Genomic DNA, 19041 nt, shown 5'->3' on the forward strand with positions numbered 1-19041 from the left:
GTTTCCAAAGGAGATTCAGGGGTCGGGCGGGGCTGGGGTAAATGGGTACATGCTGCCGTATGTGGCGGGGGCACCCCACAGGAATGCAGGGGTAGCTATTGGGTCCTGGGGCTCCCCTCTGGCCCCTGGGGAGGCAGGAGCATGTGGGGATCGGGACACAGCACCTACGGATTCACACCTTCGGACCCTCGGGGCCTGGAGCACAGAGAAGACGATGAACCGCGCTCTGCAGCCGCGTGCTAAGAAGCGCCACAGGAAGGGGACAGCATGGCCAGCCGGGGTGCCATCGGGTTTAGGGTGGGGGCCCTGGAGGGTTAGAACCATCTGGCTGGGAAGACTGGGACACCTGGAAGGGAGACAGGCAGGGGTGAGAATCTGGGGACCAGCAGGATCTACAGCCAGTTTGCAGCCTCCCTGGCTCGCAGCTCCTTCCTGCCTTCCAGCTTCTGGTCAAGGTTGCCCGCCCACCAGGCCTGCCCGCCCTGCTCTTCCTCCACACCAGGTCCCCCCCCCCCTTCTTCCGCACCAGTGGTCTCACAGCTCTGTCTTCCCTGCCTCCACCCCTCAGTTCTCCCTGGCTGGCCTGGGCTCCCCTGGGGGGCAGGGGCTGAGGTGTCTCTAACCCTTCTCTTCCTCACCCTCCTGCAGGGAGGGCAGAGTGGGGGCTCAGTGGCACCCATGCCTTGGCTCAGGTTACCGGGCCTTTTCCCATACCTTGGGCCTTCCCGCTGGGAAGGGGTAGGGTGGGGAGGCCCCACTGATTGGGGGCCAAATCCTGGGCCTGCAGGACCCTGGGGTAAGGCTGCCCTGGCTCAGGCAAATGGGGAAACTGAGGCCACTGCTTCTCCTCTTCTGTCCTGGTCTAGATACCACGCCCAGTGAAATGGAGGGCCCCTGCCGGCTACAGTCTGCTATGCGATGGAGGTGGGGGTGGGGGTGGGGGGGATTTGAAGCAGGGGGGAGGGGCCTTACCCCTAGAGGATGCTGCAGGGGCGCTTCTGCGGCCGCGTGGGCTGGGGACACAGGACGGCCCGGATGGCCTCGTCGAAGACCGTCTTCAGGCCGCGCTGGGTGAGGGCCGAGCACTCCAGGTATTTCACCGAATCTGGTGAGGCAGCAAGAGCGCAGAGGCCCAGGTCAGGGGAGGGTCCCAGGCAAAACCCCTCCCAAGACACGTGCCGCCCCAGGCTGGGGGCCACCTGGGCTGTGCCCCGCAGAGCAGGGGACTGAGTGCTCTGTGCCTGCTTTCTCATGCCTGGAATAGGGAGGGGTGAAGACCCGCAAGAGCAGGTCTGTGTCTTTCCTGGACACAAAAGCCCTTGATTTGTGGAAGGGAGGCGGGAATTTTGATGCTTTCCTGGGAAGGAAAGGGCTCAAGCTAGTGACCGAATCTCTCCACGCCTCAGTTTCTTCTAGAAAAGAGACCCACACCTGCCTCCATGCATCCCCCAGAAGGCCTGCGCCACGCGTTGCCCACTCGCAGGACCTCCCAAATGTCTGACCGTTCCTTAGCCTCTCCCCATTTTAAAGATGAGGAAACTGAGGCTCCTAGAGGTGAGGTCGTTTGTCCAGTCACACGTCACCCTGAGGAAGCTGGGGGCCCTCGGCCTGAGGACAAGAGGAGAGCCTCTCCCTCCCTCCCTCCCCCAGGATGGGAGGAGCCCAGGTGGGCAGAGGCAGCTGCTGCCTTGTCAGCTCTGCAGCCCCCCACCCCCAAAGCCCTTGGCCTGGGCTGGTCCAAGACAAGTTCAAAGTCCCTGCCCCTGCACCACGCCCCCAACTGGGATCTGCTCCAGGAGAGATTGAACTTGTCTGGGGGGCCAAGACAGGACCCCCAGGTCATCTGCTTACAGAGGGGAAAAGACTTTTAGGGACTCTGTAGGCAGCTTCGCAGGTGGGGAGACTGAGGCCCCAGGGAGAGGCCACCGGCTCAAGGTCACACCGACGGTGCCAGAGCCAGGAGGAGCCGCGGACTCTCAGGCCCCTTCTGATCCCAACGCGCGTGCTTTAAAGGGGAAGGGTTGACGCAGGCGGGAGAGTCAGTCTTGGTGGAAGGGGTCCAGAGGGCCTGGCCGGTCAGAAAGAAGAGAAGGCGGGGGTGCCACCCCCCATACTTGTGAGGGAAGACTGCAGGCCGAACCAGAGCCCCCGGGATGGGGCATGGGACCCAGGGCCACAGCCGAGCGGAGGTCCCCTAGGGAAGATGGCCATGTCACTGGGCTAGTCGGGGGAAGGGGGAGGTGGCAGCTGCGGTTTCCCTTCCTGTGAAGAGATGTGAGTCCCCAGGGCCCTCCCAGTTCCGGCGGAAGGAAGAGTGGCGGGGCTGAGGCAGGGATGGGGTGGGGAGGCCCCACTGATTGGGGGCCAAATCCTGGGCCTGCAGGACCCTGGGGTAAGGCAGAGCGCCCTGGGTAGCTGGGTCACTGGTGGGCCTGGGCTCTTGGGCAAGTGTGCCCTGGGCTGTAGGTCGGTCAGGACTGCCTAGGGACACCGTGGGAGAGGCCACCACCAGGAGGCCCCTAAGCCAGCAACTTCCTGTCCTGTGTTCGAATCCCAGTTCTGCCACCTACCAGCTGTGTGACCTTTAAAAAGCCACTTTGCTTCTCTGGGCAGTGATCAGGAGGCAGAGAGGAGTTGGGCAGGGGAGGGAGGTGAGGAGGTGGAAGGGAAAGCCTCACCCTGCAAACCAAGGCAGAAGCGCCTCCTCCAAGAAGCCTTCCTGGAAAACCCAAGCCTGACTTGGCTGCTGGTCCTCTAAGTGGCCACAGCACACCCCACTCCATCCCTGCTTCTCTCCGGGCAAAACACACTTATTTCAAGAGCCGATTATGGTTTATACTAATAACTAGAAATTCATGCACGGTTAGGTTCCCTAGGCCTGGCCAGCAATCAGGGCCTCCCTTCCCCAGTTCCTGGCTGCTGGGGCCTTCCTTCGTTCCACACCACCCCCTGGTGGTCAGCGCACGTCATAGTGAGCAGTCGGTCTCCCAGTCGAACTCCAGTGGGGACAATTTGCATATTAGACTTTTATATATATAGATAGCTAACACAGACAGATCCCTCGCGCGGGTGCTGGGAGCCAGTCCGTGGTAGTTATTATCAGGTGCCTTGAGTATTCATTTGTTTAATCCTCCCGGAAATATTTCTACGGCCAGGTTTTACTGATGAGGAAACAGGCACAGAGAGGCTAAGCGATTGGTCCAGGGTCACACAGCCAGCACACGCACACCCTGGTCCTGGAGCCACGCCTGCAGTCACCAGAGGCTGAGTTGGGGCTCCCCCTGCATCCAGTTCCCCTCTCTGAGCCCGCGCCCCATACCGATCTCCTTGGCCAGTGCCAAGCCCTGCGGGTAGGTGATGGGCGCCAGCTTCTTCTCCTTCAGCCTCTCGATGGTGTCCTTGTCGTCCCGCAGGTCCAGCTTGGTGCCCACCAGGATGATGGGTGTGCTGGGGCAGTGGTGCCGGACCTCGGGAAACCACTGGGCAGGTGTGGGGCAGGAGGGGCACGAAATCAGGCGGGACAAGGGGAGGGGGCACGAGATGGTGTGGGAATCAGGGGGCGCACGAGAGTGGGGGGGAGAGGGGCACCACGTTGTGAGAAGATAAGAGGCGGCGTGAGTTTGTGAGAAGAGACACGAGGTTGCACCGGGGAGGGGGTTGCAGGAAAGGAGGAGGTGTGATCGTGCGGAGATAAGAGACAGGCATGAGGTTGTGCGGGGGGCGGGGAGGGAGGGGGGAGAGGACAGGTTAGAGAGGGCGGACACTAAAGCTGGCACTCCCAGCCCCCTCTGCGACCCCCTCCGAGTCTCATCCGAGCACCGGTTGGCACTGCCCCAGGGACATGCATCAAGGTGCTGGCCCCTCCTCCCTCCCTCCTGCCCTCAGGCCCCCAGGCCTGCTCTGCTCAGCTCACCTTGGCGCGGACGTTCTCATAGGAGGCTGGGCTGACGAGGGAGAAGCAGATGAGGAAGACATCCTAGGGACAGAGCAGGCCAGGGCTAGTGAGGGGAGGCCCGGGGTGTCCCCCCGCAGCCCCTCCACACACCTGGAACACTGAGCATGGAGCAGCCCAGGGTAACGGGGCGGGGGGCGGGGGGGACGGGGTAAGGTCCAGCCTGCTGCCTGTTTATCCAACACTTCCCAGTGTCCTTAGAGGTCCTTCCTCACACAGACCCGGCAGCAGCGCTGCCGCCCCCATTCTGCAGATGGGAAGAGTGAGGCTGCAAAGGTTAGCGGGTTGCCATCTGGAGCTCCAGAATCCACACTCCTAACCAGGCACTCACTACCCCTCCATCCCGTTACCAGCCCTGGAGGGAAGGTCAAGGGTGGAAGGGGTGGGAAGTGGTGGTTGCCCAGCAACCACAGAGCCACCGACAGGCCTACCCGGTCTCTTCTCCCCACACGCGGCACACCCAGGGTTCACTGTCCTAGGCTCCCTACTGAAGCCCCATCCTGGGTCTGCCTGCCCCACCCACAGGGAGCCCGTGGGGGGCACTGGGAAGAGGGCAGAGCGGTGAGGGGGACTGATGGAGGGCCGAGGGCAGAGGGAGGAGTCCCTGGTTGTGCCTGGGGAGGACAAGGCAGAGTCCTCGAGCTGGGCCTTAGGGGAGGGTCAGGGTTCACCAGGCCAAGATGGCCCAAGGGCACCCCCCGCAGAGGGAACAGGGGGAGCAGAGGCCAGCCCGCGAGAAAGGTTCCGGGGGCTCACCGTCTGCGGGTAGGAGAGTGGCCGGAGACGGTCATAGTCCTCCTGCCCGGCCGTGTCCCACAGCCCCAGGTTCACCGGCTTGCTGTCCACCATCACGTTAGCTGAGTAGTTGTCAAATCTGTGGGGAGCAGGCCGGACAGAAGGTCAGTCTCCAGCCCAGGCCCAGGCTGCTGGAAGCTGAGACCCAGCGAGGCCCTACAACAGGACCCAGGTCACACAGCACGGTGCAGTTAAGTGGGTTTTCTTTTTTCCCGTTACTGATTCACAACATAACAAATCAACAACTCAGGTAAGCCCTAACCGGTTTGGCTCAGTGGATAGAGTGTCGGCCTGCGGACTGAAGGGTCCCAGTTCGATTCCGGTCAAGGGCATGTACCCTGGTTGTGGGCACATCCCCAGTAGGGGGTGTGCAGGAGGCAGCTGGTGGATGTTTCTTTCTCATCATTGTTTCTGACTCTCTATCCCTTTCCCTTCCTCTCTGTAAAAATTCAATAAAATATATTTTTTTAAAAAACAAACTCAGGTAAGCATAAAGAGGGAAGCAGTGTCTCGATCATTTTCCTGCCCTCACCTGTTCTCTGGAGAGGTGGTTTTTCAATCAACTGAGCCATCCAGCAAGGGCAACAGCCTGGCGCTGTAACACACTCTACTTGGGGAGTGTTCCTGGTTACCTCTCAGCTCCTCAAATGGCCCTGCTCCCTCCTGCCTGGAAGGCTCCTGCAAACTCCTCCCAGACTTCCCACTCTCCTTCCTGCCACACTGGGCTGACTCTTACACAGCCCCTCCTCCAGCCTTATCGCAATGCCACCTCCTCCGGGAAGCCTTTCCTGACTCCAAGCCAGGTTGGGGCCCAACCAGCAATCCGTGGTGAACTCAGCACCTCAAAAGCAGGAGCTCGTTCCTCACTGCACCCTGAGGCCCGCACCGTGCTTGGCACATAGTAGGTACCTACTCTGGGCACTGCCCATACCACTGGGATTTCAGGTCCAAGGAGACGCCACTGGGCACGACGGGGAAAGAAGTGTCTGTGTTGGCTTTGGCTTCTTTCAGGATAAGCTTGGGACACTCCCTTCTCTGATGTCCAGTCTGAAACTCTGGTGCCCAAAAGCCCCCCCAACTTCCTGAGCCAAAGGTGTCTGCCTTCTCCGGATCACCCCCAGGGTCTCAGGGGCTGTGGCCGGGGGTGGGGGGTGTGGGGGGGAAGCTGCACCCTAGGATCTGTAGCAACACGGAGCACCTACTCTGGGGCCGGGCAGAGCGCTAGGGGCCTTCATACCATAGGTCTTGAAGTCCCAGGTGGCCCAAGACCAAAGGACCTCAAGTTACTCCCAGTAGACAGATGAGGAAACCGAGGCCCCAAGACCAGCCAGCTCATAAACAAGGATCTGAACCCTGCTTCTCCCATGACCCCCACTAGCGAACCTGGGGCCAGAATTGGGAGGGAACAGAGATCTCCTGGTAAAGTCTTGTCCGGGCTGTGTGACCCTGGGTGAGTAACCTAACTTCTCTGAGCCTCACTGTCTTCATTGTGGAAAAAGCCCTATCTCTTGGGACCATTGGGAGGATCCAAAGAGACAGAGGACATGGACGCCACCCCGCGGGGAGCCGCTGAGCCGCTGAGTGACCTTGTGTCCAGTGTCCCTGCACACGCTCCCCTGCCCCTCCGCAGAGGACCAGCTGTCAGGGCCGGGGTGTCTGTGGGGACTCCTCGGGGATCTGCAGCTCCCGGGGATCCCCCTTACTTCAGAGACCCACAGGCGGCCTCGACGCGAGGGCCTCACACACCACCGTGTCCGGCCTCACGCCCATGGCCAGAGGAGGACATGGGCTCAGAGGCAGGAAGGGGCTCGCCAAGACCTCACAGATGGTGCAGCCAGGACTGGATCCTGTATCCCAATTCAGAGCCCCTGTGGTAAGATAAGCGGCGCTGCAACTTCACGGCTGGGTCTCGTGGAGTTTGAGCTGGGGCCTGGGGGCTGACTGCGAACTCTGGGGAGGGCAGGGGGCGCCCATTTGCTGAGCACCCAGGAGCCACAAGGGCTGTCCCAGGCCCCTCATTCCTAGATCATTTCAGTGGACCTGCCATTGTCCCCGTTTTACACACGAGGAAACGGAGAATCAGAGGCTGGGAGTGACCTGCCCACGGTCACACAGCTGGGATGTTTCCACCAGAGTCTGTGCGGCCTCTTTCTGCACTCGCCAGCCCTGACCCTGGACTGGCGTGGAGGAGGAAGGTGGGGGCGGGTGAAAGGGGTGCCCGAGTTCCAGCACCTTCTCAGGGCAGACTGCCGCTGGACCTGCCTGACTGCTCAGCTCTGTTCCAGCAGCTGGTGGGACGGACGGACGAGGACAGGGCCCTGACCGCCCAGAGCTTCTGTCCCAGCAGGGAAGTCGGGGGAGGGATCGGCTATGAAGGACGTCAAGCAGGGTGGTGGGATGGAGGGGGCCTGGGTGGAGGGAGGGACCACCTTGAGGACAGGGTCCAGGGAGGTGATCCCTGGGCCAGAAACTGAGTGGTGGGGAGGGGAGAGCGCAGAGGCTTGTGGGGAGCTGCCCTGTCTGGGGTGATGGGAGAGGTGGGGGCGGCATTCCGGGCTTTGGCCACCAGGATAGGAGATGGGCTTGAAGGGTAACGGGGCCGTGAGCTCAGCTGGGCTTCCATTTGAGAATGGCTAGAAGGAGGAGTGGTGGGGAGGGGAGAGCCCCTGTGCCACAGGTCTTCCTGCCATGTCTTTGCACCCCAACATCTGGAGAGGTTTGGTCTCCCTGTCCGTGAGGTGGGGGGTCTGAGCCTGACTGCTCGCCCCCAGCTGCTGGGAGCAAGCTGAGCGGGGCTCTCCCTCACCTGGTCCTGGGCCTCCCAGTCCCCAGCGAACCCCCCCTTCCCCACCCCGGAAGCTCTCCTGACCTCCATCCCGCTGCCTGTTTCCCCAGCCCTGCCCTCTAGCTGTCCCGCCCTTCATTGTCAAGGGCTTACTGCCCGCCCTGCCGCAGGGGCGCAGGCGTGGCCACAGGAGCCACTCGGGGCCTGTCCCAGCTGAGCCCCTCTGTAAGGGGGGTGGCAGGCAGGACTGGTCACACACTTTGCAGGATCCGGTGCAAAATGAGAACACAGGACCCCTTGTTCAAAAATTAAGAATTTCAAGACGAGGGGGCATGAGAGCATTAAACCCAATGTAGCTTCTTCCACGCGCAGAGCCCCTGCAGCTGCAGGGACGTGGCGTGGCGAAGCGCCCTGGTCTCCGGCCAGCTCCTCAGCCCCAGCGGGTGGGCCTCGTCCAGTCCATTCTGGCTGCTCTGCAAGGGTGCCCCGGCCAAGCCAGCTCACCAGGGGCCAGTCTCTCCGAGTTGCTGAGAGCACCTGCCCCGGAGAACACACCTTCCGTCTCCCTGGACAGGGGAGGCAGCCGGCAACGAGCTTGGGATCTCCCAGCCCCACCTCCTACAGAAAGGGAAACCGAGGCTCAGAGAGAGGACGTGACTGGGGTAAGGGCCCTCAGCAAGTGTGCCCTCCAGCCCAGCGGGGACAGGCCGAGGCAGGAACACACTCCGGGGACCAGGCCTCCTGCAGCAGCTGCCTCCTGCTGATGGATGCCTGCTTCATGGCTCCGCTCCAGAGCCAGCCCTCCCCCCGCTGGGGGGTGCCGGCCACCGTTTGATAATTGATGGTGACCTGGCAGATAAGGGCGAGTGTGGAGAGAGGTGTGCGCAGGCGCCACGCTATGGGGAGGCGGGACCAAGCGGGGGCAGTTATGGGTTTCCCAGGCTCCCTGCCCTGTCCTGGCTGCCTGCCCCCTCCTGCCTGGGCCGGGTCAGTGTCTCAGTTGAGGGAACTTAGGGCACCCGGGAGCCTGGGGCAGGCCCCTGAGTGGCCGGGAGCTTCCTCTTCCCCCTGGGTGACCCCGTAGCATAATGCCCAGCTCCCATGAGGATCAAATGACATTTTGTGAGGCCAGCACACAGCAGGCCCTCAAAGATGGTGGCTGTGATCAGTCCTACAGCCCCCGCCCCACCCCAGGAAGTTCAAGTCAGGTCAACTCAAAACATATCTCCTGTGTCTCAGACAAGGAGTCGGTTACACGGAGCGTAGACACTGCGCTAGGACAGTGGGCTGGCCTGAAAGGCGCTGGACCGGGGGCCCTGCATTCCGCAGGCTCATGGTCAACGTCAGATAACGTCATTCTGGGGAGTGAGAGACCCTGCAGGCTAGATCAGAAAGGCTTCCTGGAGGAGGGGGCCCTAGCGCTGGGGCTGGCGGGCGGAGCACGTGGACGTGGGAAGGACCGGTACCCCAGGCCCCGAGTGGCCGTGGGAATGCCCAGGAGAGCGTGGTGAACTGAAGGGGCCATGAAGCCAGGCAGGAAGTTGGGAGAAGACCACACAGAGCCTCGGGTGCCAAGCTAAGCGCTGGGAAGTTGTCCTGTGAGCGATGGGGGCCGCTGGGGACTGGCAGGGGCAGGGCCGGTGCTTCCCCCTTACCCTTCCTTCCTGAGTCTGGCACCCACTCTTTGTCACATACATGTCAAATGACAACTCTGACTCCACATCGGACGAGAGGACGGCCTCTGATTGGCCTCCAGAGGGCACTGCCCTCTCCCCCAACACACACGTGCGTCCTGGTATCTCTGCTCCTGGTGACCAAACCCCTCGATCATCTCCTTCCCCACCCTGCCCCTCTCCTCCCCTTCGCTGCCCCAGCCCCCCTTCCCTCCCTGCTCCCGCTCAGCCTGGCCCTCCCCATCTCCCTCTTCCTTGAGGCCCTCTCGAAGGCCACCTGCTCCCCTTTGGCACCCCCCACCCCGACACAGTCTCTCATCATTTTAGGAGCCCCCAGCCTTGGCCCGTGACCGTTCATCTCGGCCTCAGTGGCCGCCTCCCCAGCCAGATCTTTAGGGGCTCTGCCAGGCAGGCTGGCTGGGGCATCTCCCCATTCCTGGAACCCCAAGTGCCCACACATGGCCGCCACACAAGAAGGGCCTGAGAAGGGGGCGGGCTTGGCGATGCGTCGCCCCACCCTCCCGGTGCCCGCCCACACAGAGACTCACACGGTGGGGATGTACTCTCCGGGGAAGGCATTGGTGGTGTAGCTGATGAGAAGGCAGGTCTTGCCCACGGCTCTAAAAGACAGGAAGTTCCGGAGGGCGTCAGTCACAGGCCCTGCCTGGTCCCCGAGCCCAGCCCTCAGGAGAGACCCAGGCTCACCCTTCTGGGCCTCAGTTTCCCCATCTGAGGATCCCCATATCAGTGTTCTCAAACCTGAGAACCACAGAGTCGTCAGGGCTGCTTGTCAAAGGGCAGACTTCAGGCCCCACCCCAAGACTTGGACCTATGGCTGGGGCGGAACTGGGAACCTGCGTTCTGAGAAAGCTCTCTCTGGGGATGCTGATGGGGGACCCAGGGTTAAGACACCCCTGAACTGGACAATGATGCAGGGCCCCAGTGCTTGACCAGGGCTCTGCCATCACACCTGGTCTACCCCCTGCCTGTGGCACCAATTTGGGCAAGTCAGTTAATCTCTCTATGCCTCAGTTTCCCCATCTAGAAAACAGGGGTGAGTCCGTCCTCAGAGGAATGTGCTGAAAAGGAGGTTAGATGGAGCCCATAAAAAACCAAGCACAGTACAGGGCCCGGCACAGCCACCGGCTGTTGGGGAAAGCCTGCCCCCCACCATCCTGCCTCATCAGCAAGCACAGCAGTTAAGAGCTCAGAGTCAGAGAGACCTGGGTTCAAATCCCATAAGGTCTTGGAAAAATTACTTAATTTCTTTGAGCTTCAATTCTCCCACCTGCTAAATGGGCCTAATATTAGGGTCGGTGAGAGGATGAAATAGAGGCCCGACACAGAGTAAATGCTAAGTAAACGGTGATGGCCCTTTATTCATGCCGTCTTCCCGGGGCCTGCTGGGCTGGGAGGGGGCGCAGGTGGAAGCACAAGGTGCAGGCCAGGCTCTCCCCACTGCCTCCACTGCACTGTTTTGTCACTTCCTGTTCTGAGGAGCTGGCTGACTGTCCCCTCCATCCCCCTCCCCCTCCCCCTCCCCCTGGGCCTGCCAGCAAGGTAACTTTGAATGACTGGAACGTTGCCCTTGGCTTCCGCCCTGCCCTCCTCAGATCAGATGCAAAGCAGAAGTGGGCAGGCAGGAAGATAACGGCCAGCGGGTGCCTCAGAATCAGCTGAGGGCAGCCTGATCAATCGGCCCGCCCCCTCGGCCCATCAGAGTCAGAGTAAGCCGGGGCCACGGGGACCCAGGCCGGGAAAGATCTGAGTCTCTCGGGGCCTCAGGCTGCCCATCTGTGGAATGGGAGAGTCGGACAAGAAGCCTGCCCAGCTGGAACGTGCTGGGCTGGGCCTATGGAGACTCCAGGACGAACCGGTGGGCTGGACCCTGAGCACTGTTGCTAGGCGCCATTTGGACCTGTCATCTCACAGCTCAGGAAACTGGCCCACCGGAGGGCTGACAACCCAGAAGGCACCTCAGCCCAGCCTGTCCCAAACTGACCCCAGCAGTCACCTCTCTCCCGCCCCTCCACCCCATCCTCTCTCATGTCCCTCCTTCTGCTTCTCACCCACATCCCCCACATCCTCCCAACGGGGTAGCTGCGGGGGAGGGGAGGGGGGGAGAAGGGAGGGGAGGGGAGGGGAGGAGGCTGGGTTACTGAGCACACACTATGTGCAGGGCAGCCACTCAAAATGCCTGAAGTGAACCCCACTAACTCTGGGGGGAGATCCCAGACGGCCAAGCTGAGGTTCAGAGAGGCCCTGTGACTTAGCCAAGGCCACACAGCAGCATGAGCCAGTGACTAGAGCCCAGATCAGCCTGGGAACTGAGGCCAGATTTTTGGTTCCCCACCCTCCACCTGCGTCCACAGAGCTGAAGACTGGGGTCCCATGGGAGACCTGCCCCAGCCTCCGAGGAACAGGCGAGGGGCCCCAGGCCCCGCCACCCGCAGCCCTATACCCTCCACCCAGGACGCTCCCGGGGTGAGGTGGACAGAGAGAGCGAGGTGTCCTCAGCCCACCCCAGGGGCTCCCTGGGGCTCCGGGGAGAAGGAACCGGTCCTCCTGGCTGCCTCCGGGGACTCCCACAGGTAAGGGGCCTCCTGGGGACACCTGTGCAGGAGGGTCCCAGGCTCCGCGGTGGGGGCCGTGAGGAGGGTCACCAGGTACCTACCCATCTCCCACCACCACACATTTGATGGCCTGCATCGCGTCGGGACCTGGGGCGGCGGTGACCGGAGCGGCTGCGGCACCCGGGAGCGGAGAGCCTGGTAGGCGCCCCCGCGGAGCAGCAGGGACGGACGGAGGCAGGAGGAAGCGGAAGGGGAACTTGCCCAAGCTGCCCTCACAGCCGTTTGCAGAAGGCGGAGCGTGCGGTCTGGCGGAACAGCTGAGGGGGGGCGCCCAGGTGCTGGTCCCGGCCCTGGCCACCCCCACGGCCATCCCTGCTCTGGGGCCCTAGCTGGAGACCAGGGGCCCTCTCAGCTGGGGACCTAGGGACCCTCTCACTTCCACGGGCAAGGCCAGAGTTGTTCTCCAAGAACGTGAGGTTTCCAAGAATTTACTCCCACTCAACTCGAAGCAATAAGCTCTTAATGGGCATCTGCTGCGTGCCAGGCTCAGGATCAGGTAGTGCTGAGCCCAGGTAGCCGGGTCCTGGGGAAGGTAGGACCGTTGTCCATCAAGGCAGGAAGTGATGGGGCCACGGGGTCCTGCAGGGAGGGGACCTCAGAGTGACACAGAGGGAGAGCGGGAGCCCCGGAGGTGGCATTCGAGCCAGCCCTGAAAGGTGGTGGGAGAGAGGGCACCCTGGGGGAGGGGGTTGCCTGAGCAAGACACTGAGGCTCCCCCCAAAGAGAGGGCCCCTGAGCAGGGAAGGATGGGAGATGGGGGGCGGAGGAGTGCGGATGAGGCAGGAAGGGAGGTGGGGTCAGCTCAGGGAGAAGGGGAAATAGAAGGGAAGTGACAGGCCGTGCCCTGTGCTGGAGGCAGCCCTGTGGGACCGGGCACCTTGGAGCTAAGTCGGATCCACGGCCACTTTTAAAGGTGCAGAAGCAGAGGGTCTGAGAAGTCAGGTGACCCCAAACCCTCCTGGCACCGCAGCTGCCGCCGGGGACACAAAGCCTGAGTTCAGCCGCTGGTGGGTGGGGCGCGCCCCCTCAGCCCAGCAGACTCGGGTCTGAGCAGCACTGCGTCTCCCCAGTGGCTCCACGTTCACCTGGTCTGACCACTCACTGCCATGGCTCCAGGGCAAGGGGTGGGGGGAGATGGGCAGAGCCGCTGGTCCCCGCCCTGGACTCGCTCAGGGCAAACTGGGAAACTGCAGGAGTATGGGGCTCAGGAGTCAGCAGGGTGACCCTGGGGACAGAGGCCAGGACTCCCCCAGGCACCCAGGCGGAAGCTTCCAGAACGGTCCACGCAAGCCGCAGGGCTGGCACAAACGGCTTTTGCAGCAGGAAATGCAGCTCCCCAGGGCCAGCCAGTTATTGAAGCCAGCCATGGCCTTGGCGCGGTGCTCGGCTGGCAGGGCCACGGCCCATGCAGGGAACTGTCAGGGCACATGCCCCGTTTTAGGCTCTATCGCCAGTAGGGGGCGTGCAGGAGGCAGACAATGGATGTTCTGCTCTCACATCGATGTTTCTCTCTCTGTGTCCTCTCCCCTCCTCTCTCTCTAAAAATCAATTCGAATATTTTTCAAAAAACAGCCAGTGCACTTCGAAGTCTTTGCTCTGAGCTCTGCTCAGGCTGAGCTGAGGCGGTGCCGGCAAGAAGGGCGTCAGGGCACCAGCCGAGGTCAGGAGGCCCAGTGCCCCGCACGCTCCCCGACCCCCGACCCCCGTCCCCCCCCCCGCCATGACCCAGCCAGGGCTCCCTGCCTCCCAGGCCACCTGAGGCTTTATTCTGGGGACTCCTCCATATTCACATTCTTTTCCCAACCACTGCTATAGGGCAACCTCTGTAATAATCTTAAAAAAGATAACAGTGTACTAAATGCAGTGTGCTATCCTGGATTAAATCCTGGAACGGAAAAAAACAAACAAAACAAACAAACAAACAAACAAAAACCTAGTGGGAAAAGTAGTAAAATCCAAAACAAATAAAAATTTAATTACCAGTATGGTACTAAAACTCAAGTGAATTTCTCAGGGTTTTGTTTGTTTTATTATGTTTTTTAATCCTCACCCGGTTTGATTCCGGCCAAGGGCACGTCCCTCGGTTACAGGCTCCTCTCTGGCCCGGGCCCTGGTTGGGGGCTCCTGCAGGAGGCAACCAATCGATGTGTTTCTCTCACATCAATATTTCTCTCTGTCTTTCCCTCTCTCTTCCTCTCGCTCTAAAAATCAGTGGGAAAATATCCTTGGGTGAGGATTAAAAAATAAAAGTTCGCTGTTGATATTCAGTTCTTTACACACTTGGGATGGATTTCCGGGCGAGGTGAGATATGAACTTCTTCCATTTTGTGAGATATGGATTCCGTTTAGTCCCTTCCACGGCCAAGTGTCCAGCACCATTTACTGAGGCTCCGCTCGCCTCCTCCCCGTGAGCTGTGTCGAGTCTATTCCTCGCTGCCCTGTCTCCCGTCTCTCTGTCTGCCCCGCAGCCAGCACAGCGCGGCCTTGATTACCGAAATTCCGTGTCAGGCCCTCCCATCCCACAGGGCTAGGTCTCTCTCTTGAACTTTTTCAAAATCCTCTGCTCCCCCACATACATTTTGGAATAAGCTCACCACGTTCCGAGAAAAGCCACGCCAGGATTCTAATTAGAATGCTGTTGGGTTTGTAGGGGACTGGGGGGAATTGACATCTTTGTACACTCGGCCCTCCTCCCCGGGGGCATGCTCCATGTCTCCTTCACGTCTTTCGACAACGTTTTGTCCGTCCCCCCAGGAAGGTCACGCACGTTTTTCCCGTAAGATGATTCCTTGATGCCGAATCACGTTCAGTGTGATGGTGACAGACGCTTTTTAAAACTGCATTTTCTGTCGGTTGCTGGCATGCAGGGAAAATGTCAACCTTTGCATAATGGGCTTATATAGATGGCAATTCTTATTACAGGGAAATTCTTACAGATGTGGAAATTCTTATCTGGAGCTTTTGCTACTATAACTGTCTTTGTAGACACAGTCTTATCGTTTGTGAAAAGTGACGGTTTTATTTCTTCCTTCCCGATTTTCACAGCGTTCCTTCCCTGGGCTGTCTGGAGCCTTTGCTGCCGCATTGCGTGGCATCAGCGAGGTGGGCACTTTGTCTTCTGTCCGATGGTGAGGAGTGCTTCTGTGTGTCAGCCTTGGACGTGACGTGGGCTTTGGCAGACATTCTGGGCAGTTAGAGGAGTTTCCTGCTATTCTTAGAACAGTTTGCTTTGTTTTGATCTTGAGTGTTTAATCTTATTGCATGTTTGTTTTTTCCCCCTGTATCTATGGAGACGTTGTGAATAACGCTAATCCATTCTCTGATGTGCAGTGACCCGTCCTTCCTAACTTAGTCACTCCAGGGGACGCTGCTGACTGTCCCTCGGTAGTCATTCTCCGCTTCTCCTTTGAATAACAGAGCCCCAGGGCTCGCAGCCAGCTGAAGAGCACATCTCTCAGTCCCCCTTGCAGCGAGGTGTGGCCCCATGATTAAGGGGGGAGGGGGGGGGCATAAATGGAAGGGATGTGCACAGCGCCTGAGTCACCGTCGCCTTGAAGGCTAAGGCCTTGTGCCGAGCATCTTTTGTCCCTGTCCCCGGCTGACTAGGAAGTAGAAATGCTGGCGAAATCCTGATGAGTAGGGGATGGGAGGTCAGGACCAGCCACCTCTGGGCGGAAGAGCGAAATGCACGTTGTCTTTAAGCCACTGCGGCCCGGCCGGCGTGGCTCAGTGGTTGAGCATCGACCTATGAACCAGGAGGTCACGATTCGATTCCCGGTCAGGGCACATGCCCGGAAGGTGGGGCATGCAGGAAGCAGCCGATTGATGATTCTCTCTCATCATTGATGTTTCTATCTATCTCTCCCTCTCCCTTCCTCTCTGAAATCAATAAAAATAAATAAATAAAAGTAGAAATAAGCCACTGTGTTATAGGGCCTTTCTGTTACAACAGCTTCAGGTAACGAATGCAGCCACGATGATTGTCTCTTATACATCGCTGGATTCACGTGGCCTAGCTGGGGACACAGTGTGAAGAGAATATTCATCGGCGTGAGGCCAGCCATCGTCCTTTCTCGTATTGTCCTTGTCTTTCATGCGGGGACAGGAGATGGGTATAAAGTTTCATTAAGTGAGCTGGCAATATTATCTCTCTTTCTATTTTTAGAGACGTTTGGATAATACAGATTTATCTCTTTCTCGAACATTTTATGGCATTTGTAAAGCCATCTGGGCCTGGTTTTGAAATTATGTGGGAGGAGGAAGAGGTAGACTTTAAACTGATGCAGTGTTTTTAAAGGATATAGGACCACTTGGAATTTCTATTACTTCTTAGTCATCCTTTATATATTTTTCTAGAAATACTTTGTATATTTTTCTATTTTGCTTGGGTTTTTAAATTGGTTGACATAAAGCAATTCGTAGTATTTTCGTGCACTCTTTTAATCTCTTCTTTTTAATATTTGTTACATCCCTCTTTTTCGTCCTAGATTAATTATTTTTTGCTTCCAGCATTTGTTTTTAATTGCTCCCAAAATTTGCTAATTATATTCATCTTTTCAATGAACCAACTTTTGGCCTTGGTAATTGTTTCTAGTATACAATTTTATTCCATTTATTTACATTCTGTTTTCATCTTTATTATTTCCTTTTTTCTTTGGGTTTCTCCTATTGTTCTTACTTTATTTTTGAGTATTGAATGCTTAGTTCATGAATTTTCAACCTTGTTTTGTTCCTAATGTAAGCTCTTGAGGCTCTAAAATTTCCTCAAATACTACTTTAACCACAACCAACTTTTTAAAAATTGTGGTAAAATATACATGACGTAACATTTACCACAACCTGCAATTTTGATGTGCCATATTTTAAACGTTCTACATGTTTTAAATTTGAATTATAATGTGTTTTTTTGATCAATGAGGTATTTGAAAGCTTGTTATTGCTTTTCGTTTTTGGGAAATGGGATTGGTATCTTTTTGCTCTTGTTTTTATTAATGGTAGGTGGTAAAAGAACCTGGCTTGATTCTAATAAATTTGCTGAGACTTGCTTCATGTCTGACCTAGAATGGGGTTCATTTTTCATAAACGTAGAGATAGCCAGTGTTCCACAAATGTCCAATAAGGTAGAGATGTTAACCATGCCGCTTACACCTTTCCTATTATGACAAGTAGTTTCTATTTGTTCCTCTTGGTCCATCAGCTACCGAGACAGGCTCATTAGCTCCCCCATCATGATGGTGAATTTGTCAATTCTTGTAACGAGGTCACTTTTTATTTTTGCTTCATGAATCTTTAGGCTCTATCACCAAATGCATACAACTTTAGAATTCTTACATCTTCCTAAAATTTTAACCTTTTATTACAATAGCAGCCAACAGTTTTTAAGTCTTTACTGTATTCTAAGATCTGGCACAGAGGAGGCACTTACTAAATTGTTACAGAAATAAGAGCTTTGAAAAACAGATAACAGAAGCCCCTGAGGGTGGGGGTGCCTATAGGGTCTCTGACAGGCCCCCCTGAAGGCAGTGCTGGGAACCCCTTTGGGTGGAGGTACCCTGTGCCTTGGACCAGTCTCATGCTCAGCGTCACAACCAAGAAAGGTCGCAGAGGGGTGGCCAGCTCCAGGCAGTCCCCTGTGGCTGGCGTCTGGTCCCCAGCCCGACAGGTTCCTCCAGAGTGACTGCTCTGGGGTCACATTCCTGGGGGGCTGATTCCCACCAAAGCCGAAGCCGAAGCGGGTGATTACTCCCTCCGCTGCCCCCGCCCTGCAGCGCAGCCATCTCTCTCCCTCCTGCTGGAGGAGCCAGGCTCGGGGCCACAGGCTCCGTGGGGAATTTCAGGATCCAGGGAGCGGGTTTTCTCCCAGGAAATCCCCACGAAGCCCTGGATGAGAGTGCGGGACTTCCTTGTCTTCCCAGCCCGGGGCTTTCCGTCTGCTCCCAGATCAGGTTCTGTGCCCCTGACACACCCAGAGACCCAGCACAGCCGGGCTCCTGCTGCCCCCACCTTCCGACCCCAGGGAGCCCTCCCTGCGGCCCCAGCAGGCCACCTCCGTGCAGGGCTGGGTGCAGGCGCCCCTTCTCCCTCCTCTCCTTCATGCACCTGCTCCTCGGGATGCTGTCTCGGCCTTTCCCTTTACGCCCTCGGCGGCCACGCACGGCTCCGATCGCCATTGCCAGGCCTGCTGCCCCCGCCCCCGCCCCGATGCCCATGGCCCCTCAGCAGTCCTCCCACCTCCCACCCACCACCCAGCCGCCCCTCTCCCCAAACTGGGACCTAGACAGCAAACTTCTTTGAAGTGTTTTTGGTTACATTTTTTAAAATATATTTTTTATTGATTTCAGAGAGGAAGGGGGAGGGAGAGAAAGAGAGAGAGAGAAAACATCAATGATAGAGAATCATGGATCGGCTGCCTCCTGCACGCCCCCTACTGGGGATGGAGCCCACAACCCAGGCATGTGCCCTGACTGGGAATCTAACCGTGACCTCCTGGTGCATAGGTCAACGCTCAACCACTGAGCCACGAGGGCTGGGCTTTGGTTACATTTTAATCTTTTCATGTTACCTTTGAATGAGCAATATATCCACATGGCCCGGAACTCAAAGGGCCCAGAAAGCTCCTCACAGTAAGTGAACTTCCAGCCCACCTCCCACGGCCCCGGCCCCTCCTCGGAGGCCCGGCATTGTCTGTTCCTTGTGCCCTTCCGAGATACTCCAGCACGAAAGCATCCTCTAGTCCCGTCTCTCCCCCTACAAGGGAGCAGAGGCGCCAGGCGCCCCCCCCCCCCCCTCCTCCCAGCTCCCATCTACGTTCGCCTGGAAGTTCCTTCTGTATTCGTTCACTGAGAGCGGCCTCCTTCCTTTGGGCACGAGCAGAATGCCATGGCTGGGCGTGGAGAATTCACCTGACTCCCGCCTGCTGAGGAAAAGGCGAGGGTCCCCCACCTTCCGCTACTCCAGCTGCACAGCCCTGTGTCCCGGGTACTCACACTGCTCTGCAGGGGGGGTGTCTGAAGGCAGAGGGAACAGCTGGACAACGAGGCAGACCCAGGAACTGGGAGGGGGACAGAGGAACTGGGAGGGGGACAGAGGCCCCTGGGTGATAGGGGGTGTCATTCGTGCCAAATCCCCTCCCCAGCAATGCATAAAACCCCAGTCTCCCCGCCTTCTCACCAACACAGGCTCTGAGACAACTTCCTTCATTTT

General features: G+C 58.3%; 1 protein-coding gene across 1 annotated transcript; it reads right to left on the reverse strand.

Moving 5' to 3' along the window:
• Positions 1-279: 279 nt before the first annotated feature.
• RAC2 (Rac family small GTPase 2) lies at positions 280-12028 on the reverse strand. Its single transcript, XM_008144662.3, has 7 exons — positions 11880-12028; positions 9754-9825; positions 4709-4826; positions 3914-3976; positions 3320-3479; positions 973-1105; positions 280-346 (listed from the first exon to the last, which is right to left on the reverse strand). Exons 1-6 carry the CDS (start codon positions 11912-11914, stop codon positions 975-977), a joined length of 579 nt encoding a protein of 192 aa, XP_008142884.1. The 5' UTR covers positions 11915-12028; the 3' UTR covers positions 280-346; positions 973-974.
• Between the last annotated feature and the right edge of the window lie 7013 nt (positions 12029-19041).

This window comes from Eptesicus fuscus, chromosome 7 (assembly GCF_027574615.1).
Source record: "Eptesicus fuscus isolate TK198812 chromosome 7, DD_ASM_mEF_20220401, whole genome shotgun sequence".
Taxonomy (NCBI): domain Eukaryota; kingdom Metazoa; phylum Chordata; class Mammalia; order Chiroptera; family Vespertilionidae; genus Eptesicus; species Eptesicus fuscus.

What these genes read in the sequence shown, in the direction of transcription:
- RAC2 (XM_008144662.3), bottom strand. Translation starts at nt 11,914, where the DNA reads ATGCAGGCCATCAAATGTGTGGTGGTGGGAGATGG. An exon ending in TGTGTGGTGGTGGGAGATGG is followed by an intron (nt 9,826 to 11,879) that starts GTAGGTACCTGG and finishes CCTGTCTTTTAG; the next exon opens with AGCCGTGGGCAAGACCTGCC. An exon ending in CACTCTCCTACCCGCAGACG is followed by an intron (nt 3,977 to 4,708) that starts GTGAGCCCCCGG and finishes CTCTGTCCCTAG; the next exon opens with GATGTCTTCCTCATCTGCTT.